This window comes from Chenopodium album, chromosome 10, assembly GCF_948465745.1.
Source record: "Chenopodium album chromosome 10, dcCheAlbu1.1, whole genome shotgun sequence".
In the NCBI taxonomy this organism is placed as follows: Eukaryota; Viridiplantae; Streptophyta; class Magnoliopsida; order Caryophyllales; family Amaranthaceae; genus Chenopodium; species Chenopodium album.
The window spans coordinates 45,167,356-45,178,319 of NC_137843.1; the positions used below are offsets into that span (position 1 = coordinate 45,167,356).

At 35.8% G+C, this 10,964-nt stretch overlaps 1 protein-coding gene across 1 annotated transcript; it reads left to right on the plus strand.

Moving 5' to 3' along the window:
• Positions 1 to 5,171: 5,171 nt before the first annotated feature.
• On the plus strand, positions 5,172 to 6,260 carry LOC145565249 (uncharacterized). Its single transcript, XM_081625314.1, has 2 exons — positions 5,172 to 5,946; positions 6,115 to 6,260. The coding sequence occupies exons 1-2, from the start codon at positions 5,172 to 5,174 to the stop codon at positions 6,258 to 6,260; spliced, it is 921 nt and encodes a 306-aa protein (XP_081481440.1).
• The last annotated feature ends 4,704 nt before the right edge of the window (positions 6,261 to 10,964 follow it).

Here is a 10,964-nt window from a genome sequence, read left to right on the forward strand (position 1 = left end):
GAACGAGCCCATTTTGTTAAATTGAGCGTTTATGGTGGGAAGAAATGGTACGGAGCCATGAAAATGGCTTAGCTTGAAGGTGGTGAAGTTGTATCAGAAGAAATTGATGATATAGGGAGAAGTGGAGAGAGAAAGAGTTATGTGATATTATTACCAAAATGAATATAATGCTTCTGTACTTCTAATTACAAGAATGTATTTATACTAATCTTACCAAACTACTTTAGCCCTTAACTAATTCTACTATGTATTAAGACTAACAAACTCAATTAAGGTGATGCTCCAACTGTATACTCCAACAGCCCCCCCTCAAACTGGAATTGGTGGAACAACCATGACAGTTGGAAACAGAGCTAAGTGAAGTGGAGTGATGATGCTGAGCTTGAGCTATCAACGAAACAGGAGCTAGCAATGTAGTACCATGGACTGCTGAGCTGACCAACTGAACTTGCTGACATCCAAACTCATAACCATCCACTAAGACAGCAAAAAGACCAATTAAACCAGCCTTGATAAGCAACATATTCTGCCCAACAGTGGGCAAAACAAGCCTCAATGGGCAATCAATAAGCCTCAATGGGCAAAAACAAGCCACTATGGCAAATGACCAACTATGGGTCTTGAGAAAAAGGACCACTATGGGTCAAAATAGATCACTAAGGATCATCAGAGAAAGCCTCTAAAAAGGCAAGAAAAGAATAGGATATCTATCGAACTCTGTGGAAATTTAACCTCGGCAATTTGATTAATAACCCAAGAAGAACAAAGAAAATGATCAAATATGTTTGGGAAAGACTAACAAACTACTTTATGTATATATACTAATCTTACCAAACTACATTATCCCTTAACTAATTGATGTGAATCAAGAGGGGAATTCTTTTGAAGGATTTAATGTACTTTTAGAAGGTCTTAATAACTTCATTATAGATTGTCCAAACAAGGAAATAAACAAGGAAAGGTTTAATAGATCAATTGAGAAAGAAGGAAGCTTGATCACCAAGGAAGAAGATTTGCAGCAGTTCACTTCCGGCGACGATGGCGATGCACACGCGCCGAGCTGGGTCCCACGTGCCGGCATCCCGACACCGGATTAAGGCCAGCTACACGTCGGTCAGGCGCGTGTCACCTATGGTGGCGCGTGAGGGTGTTTTTAGGCGGCGATGTGAAATGGTAGTTTTTTAATACTTAGTTTTTTTTTAGAGTTTTGCTTGCAAGTTTTTACCTTTCACTTGAAAGGGTTTTTCTTGGTTTAAGCACTTAGGATTAGGTTTATTTTCTGATTATTTAGTTGCTATAAACTTCCTAAGTATATTAGGAAAGTTTTTAGTTAATTAAGTAAAGTTTGTTTAGGATTAGTTTTAGTTTTCCTATTCTAATTAGAAGTAGTTTCCTGTTCTAGTTAGGATACTTGGGGGGCAAGGTTAGGGGTTTGTTCTAATCCTTGTAGGGATGGAATTAGCTTATTTTTAGTCTATAAATAGGGGAATTTTGTGGCTCTTAGAGACATAGAAAATCAGATTAATTTCAATAAAAATTGTTTAACTTTGTTTAAACGTTTTCTTGCTAGTTTTCAATTCAAGGAGTTGTTTTGATAATTAGAACGTGCAATTCTTAATTCTAGGAGTAGTCTAAGATTTGTTCATCAAAATACTTAGTTTTAGGTGTAGTCTAAGTAGTTTGATTAGGCATTGAATTCGTTCCAGGAGTGGTCGTTTTCAAGGTCATATCCGGTTACTTTCAATCGTTTTTGGTTCGAATTTCTTATCAAGAACGAAGCTTTATTCTTATTGTGTGATTTTAGATTCTTTATTAATTTAAGGGGTTTAAATCCACATCACTAATTCTACTATGTACTAAGACTAACAAACTCAATTAAGGTAATGCTCCAACTGTATACATTTCATTGCTTCCAAACAAGCCCAAGCTTCACACTGAAGAGCTGAGTTTGCAGCCCCATGTCTTCCTCCTTCATCTGTGTCCGATCCATAACAACGCCATTTTCCATGACTGACCACTACACCTAATCCCTGCCCTCTTAGTCTTTTTATCCCAAGAGTCGTCCACTCCCACAATGAAGTCTTCAAATCCCTCCTTTTCTTTTCCCAATTGAACATGATTTCCAATTGAACATGGTTGAACTCGGGTGGAAGGGAAGAGCCTTCCCTTTCCTCGTCCGTATTATTGTGATGCAGGTCTTCAATTTGGGTGAAGGTCTCATTTCATGCCATATTATTGTGATGCAGGTCTTCAATTGGGTGAAGGTCTCATGGTCATGCCGTATTATTGTGATGCAGGTCTTTAATTTGGGTGAAGGTCTCATGGTCGTGCATTGCTTGGTTAATGAATTCCGTAACCAAACTTGCTCCCCCAATTTTACCATTGAAGCTTCTTGCATTCCTAGTTTTCCATAGTCCCCATAAAGTTGCTATAAACAAAACAATACAGGTACTATACTTACCATCCTCGCTATTGAACACCAGGATAATAGATTGGATCCACATTCTCAAAGAATTGAACCCAGCAGAGTCAGAGCAAATTGCCAGGGAACTATTCTCCCAGACCTTCTTTGCTAGATTACAGAACCGAAAGAGGTGTTGGTTGTCTGATAGGGGGAAAACTAGGTCGTTAACTAATCTTTCCTAAGCCAAACAAAATTTATAATCACTTAACAAACCTAAATACAAGTATAGAGGTAAGTCAAGGGTCGAACCACAAGGAATGGTTATATTCAAGTGTTTTCAATTGTGCGCTTAAGCTAGGTCGAAGTCAAGGGGGAAGAGGTAACACTAACAACTACCAAAACAAAGAATCAAACAAATAAAACGCTAGGGAATGGGAATCAACAAATAATCATGACAATTGCAACAACTTTGAAAGAACATGCCAATTAATGGTTACGACTAATGATAAGAGCTATCAATTAGAATCAAAGAGCTATCTCCTAATCGTTAAGCTAGTGGTCTCTACGAATAACAAACTAGGAGAATCACAATCTAAACCAATCAACAATTGCAATTCCTAAATCAATGTAGTGTCATTAAAATCACAATGCAATCTAGCATAATTCTCAATGCCTAATCAAACTACACACATGCAAACTTACATTAATCACTTTAATCTCAACAATCAATAAACATAATTCCCAAATTAATCATAATCAATCAATCATACAAGTTTCACCCAATCCCTACCGAAACAACTACTGAAGAATCATCATCTAATCAACAAGCAACTAAGAAATCAAGAATCAACAAAATATGAAGAACAATTACACTAGTCATGAATCAAACATCAAAATTAAATCAAACAAACATGAAATTAAACAAAGTAATAATATAAGATAGAGTTATAAATCCTCATTGATTGATTATGGAGATCTTCAATACAATTGTCACCTTGAATCTTCAATCTCTCAAATCACCAATGAAATCTCTCACTTACTCTCTCTAAATCTACTCCTAAAACTAGAGAGAGAAACTCTCAACTAAGCTAAAATTATAAGGAAATTAAAAGAGAAAGAAATAAAAGAGAAAGAAAATAAAAGAGAAAGAAATAAAAGGAAAAAACAAAAGAAAAGGAAATGAAATAAAAATAATTAAGAAAACAAAAGTGAAAGAAAAAAAAATTGGAATATGTTATAAAATAAGGTGAATGTCAAATTACCAATTATTGATTTGATTTTACAATATTCATATAAGTCCAAATACTTGTGAACTTATATGGCAATATATGATTATGATTGTACTCTTAGTGTAGGACTCTTGGCTATATATATATGTAGGATGTCATGCAAGCAAACATTACAGGCAATACTACTACTACACTACAATTTCACTCATCTCCTTTTACTCCTTCTTTACTTTCCCTTTCACTAATTAAAAGACTTTCTATCTGTAAATATTTAACACGTTATCAGCACCAATTTCTAGTCAAGTATATTTATACCTACTTCTAAAATTTATAACAAATAATACTATCTATTTCTAAATGTTTTGAGGAGTATGCTCTATACTTGCCCATATCTGGGATCCTCTATACAAGAAACTCAAACATTTACTGTATTATATATACCTCAAAAACAACGGTGAAAAATTCTCTTACGTATGAATTCATTACTATCTTCCATTGTTTTATTCATGTTGATATATTGGTTTTTGTTTGATTTATGCATGTTACATGCTTATCTTTTACGTAAAGTTTAATTTTTAGTTATAATAATTGCTTAGTAGTAACTTTGCATGCATATTATTAACTAGATTGACAAAAAGATGCAGCCTTTTTATTCTTATTATTTTTCTTACTTTTACACACTTTTTGTCTTTTCGTTTTCGAACTCATGATCTTTTATACATATTAGGGCTCTCGGACCACTGTGGCTTGTATTCCCAGTGTGATAACCTTTTACAATTATATATATATATATATATATATATATATATATATATATATATATATATATATATATATATTTGGACCATAATTTTTGCTAGTACATTAGACTATTATATGATATTTTTACAGTTGTACAGAATAGTAACGGATAAACCTATCACTATAAAAGGTAGATTTTTCCCCCGATTTCACCAAAAATCCCTTATCCCTTCCCACTTTTTATCCAAAAATCACCTAAAAAAAATTTCATCCCCTTCTTCTCCGACATGTTCCCCGACGACGGCAACCAAAACACCCATACTTTCACTTTTGAGGAAGATTTAATAAAGATAAAACAATATTTCCTTCTAATTACGGCGCTTGTAGTTTTATTAGTAGCAATATTAATTTTTGTCATTATGTACAAGTAAAACTCTCTTATTTTGTCAATTTAGTAGATTAAAAGCTTGTTTTTGTTTTATTATGTTGGTTTGTTGTTATTAATCATCATTGTATAATATTATCGTTATCATTATAATTATTGTTACTACTGTTATTGTTGTCGTTTTGCTGTTTTTTTTACAACTAACTTGATTAATTTTTGCTTAATCCTATAATTACTCACAATAATAAACCAAGGGGGAGAAAAGAACTATATTATTTATGGTTTATTATTGTTAAATTTAATTATCACTTGTTTTATTAACCTAACTATAATTATGGAAGGACTAAACATATGTGTTGTACATATGATTTATTATTATAAACTAATTATCACGCAATTTGTTGTAGCTAAAATGGGAGACCTTATGAAAAGACAGTTCAACATCTTAGATTTATCTGGAAAGAAATTTCTGGAATGGAAAGTGGATGCAATGATGAATTTGATTGCTCAAGGCTTGGAGTATACTGTTAAAGAAAATAAAAGTCCCTCTGGTCAAACAACTGATACTACCACTTCTGCAATGACAGTTGTAAAACCCGTTACTGAACAAGATAAGGCAAAAGCCTTAGTGTTGTTAAGGCATCATTTACATGAAGGCCTTAAAATTGAGTACATAATGGTTGAAGATCCCAAAGAATTATGGGATTGCCTTAATGAAAGATTTGGACGCCATAAAAGGGTGCTCCTTCCTAAGGCATTATTTGACTATACAAATTTACGGTTCCAGGATTTCAAATCTGTAATTGATTACAATTCAACCATACATGAGATAGTATCTATATTGAGATACTGTGATTATCCAGTCACCGATGAACAGATGATTGAAAAAACACTCACTACCTTTCATGCAAGCAACATACTGTTGCAAGAACAGTATCGTGAAAGAGGTTTTAAAAAGTTTAATGAATTAATGAGTGTGTTGCTTGTTGGGGAACAAAATAGTGAACTTTTGTTGAAAAATCATAATCTTAGACCAACTGGGTCTTTGGCCACTCATCATGAGGCAAATGCAACAAATTCTTATCCACCCGAGGCAAATGCTACACGAAGAGGTGGACGTGGAAATTACAATGGCCGTGGAAGAGGCCGTGGAAATTATCGCGAACGTGGCCGTGGTCGTGGTAGTGGTAGAAACAATTTTCAAAAAAATAGTAATTTCAAAAATTTTGAAAAACAGAAGGGACAGTCATCTGGAAGCCACAAACAAACTCCTTCGAAAGGAAAAGACACATGTTACAGATGTGGCATGACAGGGCATTGGGGACGTACTTGTCGTACAACCAAACATTTGGTAGACCTTTACCAGGCTTCTGTAAAAGGCAAAGAGAAAAATGTAGAAGCAAATTATGTTAACGAAGAAAATGCTCCTTGTCCCAGCCTTGACGTATCTGATTATTTCATGGATAATGCTGAAATTGGAAATGATTTCATCCTTGGATAAAATAATAATGCTTAGGTTTCCCATCTACTAATGTAACATATATTATGTTTTAATGTATTTCCTTTATGTTCTGTATTTTAAATTTCTAGTCATGTACATTAAATTCCTATCATCAATAAAAGTTTGTATGATACTATTCTAAACTAATCTTAAATTTATTTTATGAAGATATGGATCTGCCTGAAGTTAGTTCTGAATATCAATGCCTTTTGGACAGTGGAACAACACATACTATCTTGAAGAATAGAAAATATTTTTCACAATTAAATTTGTTTCTAGCAAATGTAAATACTATTTCCGGGTCAGCAAAATTAATTGAAGGATCTGGAAAGGCTTGTATAATGCTTCCAAATAGGACAAAATTGATAATCAATAATGCCTTATATTCGAGTAAATCTCGAAGAAATCTCATAAGTTTTAAAGATGTACGCCAAAACGACTATCATTTAAAAACAATGGCAACAAATCAGAAAGAGTATATATGCCTCACGGCAGAAAAACATGGTGTAGCATTCATCGGTGGTATGACCATTTCCTTGATGGTACTTGCAATAGGAATTAGGATCCCATCTTGAAGATTGCTTTTCTGGCGTTGGATCCTCGGTAGGGCCAATGGGTTTGATTAATCCTCGATCGTAGAGACGATCGAAAGCAGCATCGTAGGTCATTCCAATGGGTGTGAACTCTCTCCTGGGTTTCTTTTTATATCCTTGATTATCCATAGCTAAGACACCGTTATTGTCAAAGGTGCTAACATTGTTACTGGAGTGGGCGTTTCCAAAAGAAGAAGGATTGTCGTTCTTCTTTCCTTTCCAGCCACTGTGGTTACTATTGTTAGTAGCTTTTTGCTTTGCGAGGTCATCTTCGATTTCAATACCGATATCATAGACGGCCTTGAAAGTATTCAAATTATGTTGATACTTTAAATGTTTTGAATACTTCTCTTGGAGGTTCTTGATAAACATCCTCATAGATTCTTTTTCGGAGGGCACCTCAATCATCTTAGCGGAAGTTTCCCTCCACTTATTAAAGAGAGAAGTAAAGCCTTCATTCTCTTTTTGTCTTAGCATCTCAAGTTGTCTATAATCGGTTTCGACTTGAATATTACATTTATATCTATCAATGAAAGCGTTTACAATAGCATCCCAAGTAGAGGTTTTCTCTTTATCAAGAGAAAAGTACCATTGCTGACAAACGGTTTCTAAAGATAGAGAAAACACAGAATGAAAAGCTTTCTTATCTATTCCCTTAATATTCATTACAGTTTCAAAGGCTCTTAAATGAAAATAAGGGTTATCCATTGCCTTGAATTTCAGGATGTCGTTGGCATTGAACTTCTGCGGAAGAAGATCCTTGTCCACCGAAACCCCTTGTGAGCTAATGCCCTATAATCTGCAGTATTATGGTAAGATTCGATTTTATAATTTTATGAAATTTTGAATCTTTCGCAAGCGCATCACTAGAGGTTGCGCTGGGTGTCATGCGCAACCTTGTGAGTTGCGCGCACCAGACCAACGTGACTCATTGTGATGCGCACGGATTTTTCTGCGGCAGCATTGATTTTTAACCTAGGCACCACTAAATCCGTCATAATTAGGTTTTGACCTCGGGCTTAAGCCTAATTATGATCGGGCTTAGTTAGTTTTGACCTTAATTCATTTTGTTTTTGGTTAGGCTAGTAATTTTGCATTCTTGTGACTTAATCAGTTGTCCATAAGCATTGTTCACGTTGATCCAACACAAAGATGGTTTTATTTATCGTCATAGCACATCCTGTCGGGACAGGAGGCCAAAAGTAGATGTCTACAGTTAGCCCCCACTTTGATCGAGTCTAGAATAGACGATGATCAAAGTAACCAAGGAAATAAATCCGAGACTCATTCTGCGAAGCTCCCTAAGAATAGAGAATCTTTCAGTAGTGTTAAGGATATCAAAACGATCCTTGATTTGCTAAATGTTTGAGACAAGTAGCTATTAAGGCTAGAAAAAGTATTTTCTAGTCTTAACGCGCTAAAGAATCTAGATTAATCCTTTGCAAATGTAGAACTCTTTTACAAGTAAAGGTTGTCCTGGGTGATGTCATGTCATGAGAAGATATCGGTTTTAAAAAAGAGTAAAGAGGATGATATCCTCTCAATTATGGCATCGTTGATCTAAAGTCCCTCAATATGTCATTGAAACTTTAGTCTATGATTTTAACAAGTTAAAATATGATAAAAGGAGAGGTGTTTCAGCATTCGTAGCCTAACACGTGAATAAAATTCTTAACACTCGCTTGCCAAAACGCAGTATTCAGGGTCCACAAGATGGAAATACATGTCTCAAGACTGGGGGCATTTATCCAAATCCAGTGAGAGAGAAGAAAATCGGCAACTCTCTCAGCAGTTTTGTCCACAAGATGAGAACACGTGTCTCAGGACTTGGGGGAACGTGTCTGAAGAGATGCGACATCGCACGTCGCTCTTTATACATGGGGTGGATGGACACCCTAACTGCCCGGTAAGCTAGTAAGCTCACTAACTACCGTATTTGCTTCCAATCGAGAATGTGCCTTGTCCTTGATGGTTCGGCGCGCCAGTCGACTAGTTTAGCTAACGCCTAAAGACAAAAACTCTACCGTTTTAGTTACGAGAAGTAGATCACGTTGCTAGGAAGAGGTGAAATTTTACGCAACACCTACGCCATACAATTTTACACTGTACGATACGCCATGCAATTTTACGCTGCACGATATGCCATTCTTTTTGCTGTGGACGCCAAAAAGAAAGAAAAGAACGTGACATTTCTAAAGTCAGTACAGTAAATGACAAACCTGTCTATGGGAGCTTTTACGCAAAGCACCACTACGGAACATTTTAAGACACACTTACGAAAAACGTCTAAAACGTATGCTTAGGGTAGGCACAAATCACGGTGTGCATGCAGGATGATACAAAAACCTATCAAAGAAGAAAATAAACTACTGGATGCAAAGCAATTTTAAAAGATTTTGATATTCGTGCGTCATTACGTCTAATAACGTACAAAACTGTTGGAAAAAATTCAAAACGGATCGAAATCTGAGTACCGGTCTTTTAGGTGACCAGTATCCGCGCGCAACTCAATGGGTCGCACTGGCCAGGCGCGCGCAAGAAACTGGGTTGCACTGGGATGCCACGCGCAAATTGATTAGTTGCGCGCAACATTTTGAATTAGTAAAAAGAGTTGGAGAAGTGCGATCTGTAGCTCACTCTGTTCTTCTTCTTTTTTGCCATTTTCGATTCCATTTGCTTTGTTGTCATTTAAAGCTAAGGAAAGTAAATCTTGCTCCTTTTACTGTACCAGACTTTAAACTTGGTCAGTAAAATGGAGAAAGCCAAACGAAGAACCGTAACTTTTAGAAGTTGAGGGCTTTCAAATTGGCTTGTTTTCATGAATTTGTTTGTTCTATGTTGTCATGAATTAGGAAAACTCATAAACCTAATTCATGCCTTTCTCCCAAGTAGAGTTCAAGGGATATTTGGCATGAATCGCAAGTTTACCCATGCCCAAATTGGTCTACGTATACCAGAAATGAGTTCGGGAGCGAGGGTACTAAAATAACGTTCCTTTTAGGGAGGAATCGTTATTTTAGCCCTAGTGCGGCCTCTACAGGCTCTTCCTTTTTTCACAATTTCATCACCAAACATATATGCAACGTGGCTCCTAAAAACTATGTTAGTTGATTTTATTTACAAGCATCAATCACGTAGGAATTACATTGTAAAAGTCGTTATTCTTATTTAATCAATATTCGTGAAAAGAACAATAAATAAACAAGATTCGCCTTTACTTAGGTGATCAATCAACAATTAATTATTTAATTCTATTCTTTATTTAACACAAGATACTATGTGGAATTAATTAACTAAAAGTTCGTTTAAAGTGATCAAACAACACTAATTAATTGATTAAAAGTTATTTAAACAAGAAAAGTAAAGGTGATTGATCCAAGTGCTCGGGAATATACCACTTCTCCTTGCTAGATCTTCGTTTAGAACACTTATGGACTCCTTCTTGTTCGGGAACCTCCACCGTAGTAACAAGTATTAAAGGGGTGAGTGTTTAGAACAAGAGGGTTGGTAGTACACAAGTTCACAAATTTCTGCTAGAGTTTTAGGTTAATTTATGTCTCTTTCAGCCTCGTATTAAGCCTCTATTTATAGGGAATGGATGTATTTAGGGTTTTGAGTATTCTACCGCAGCAGCTGTCGCACGTATCAGAATGGGTTGCGCGCGTCAGCCAAGCGCAAGTGATTTAGATGCGCTTCTATTGGCAGCGCAACTGAATGTGTTGCCCGCAGTATTATGGTAAGATTCGATTTTATATTTTTATGAAATTTTGAATCTTTCGCAAGCGCATCACTAGAGGTTGCGCTGGGTGTCACGCGCAACCTTGTGAGTTGTGCGCACCAGACCAGCGTGACTCATTGAGATGTGCGCGGATTTTTCTGCGGCAGCATTGATTTTTAACCTTGGCACCACTAAATCCGTCATAATTAGGTTTTAACCTCGGGCTTAAGCCTAATTATGATCGGGCTTAGTTTGTTTTGACCTTAATTCATTTTGTTTTGGGTTAGGCTAGTCATTTTGCAATCTTGTGACTTAATCAATTGTCCATAAGAATTCTTCACGTTGATCCAACACAAAGATGGTTTTATTTATTGTCATACCACTTCCTGTCAA

Bases quoted from the DNA above. Each gene is read 5' to 3' on its own strand.
- LOC145565249 (XM_081625314.1), top strand. From the start codon at position 5,172: ATGGGAGACCTTATGAAAAGACAGTTCAACATCTTAGATTTATCTGGA. The intron at 5,947-6,114 runs GTAGAAACAATT...AACATTTGGTAG, and splicing joins TGGCCGTGGTCGTGGTAGTG to ACCTTTACCAGGCTTCTGTA.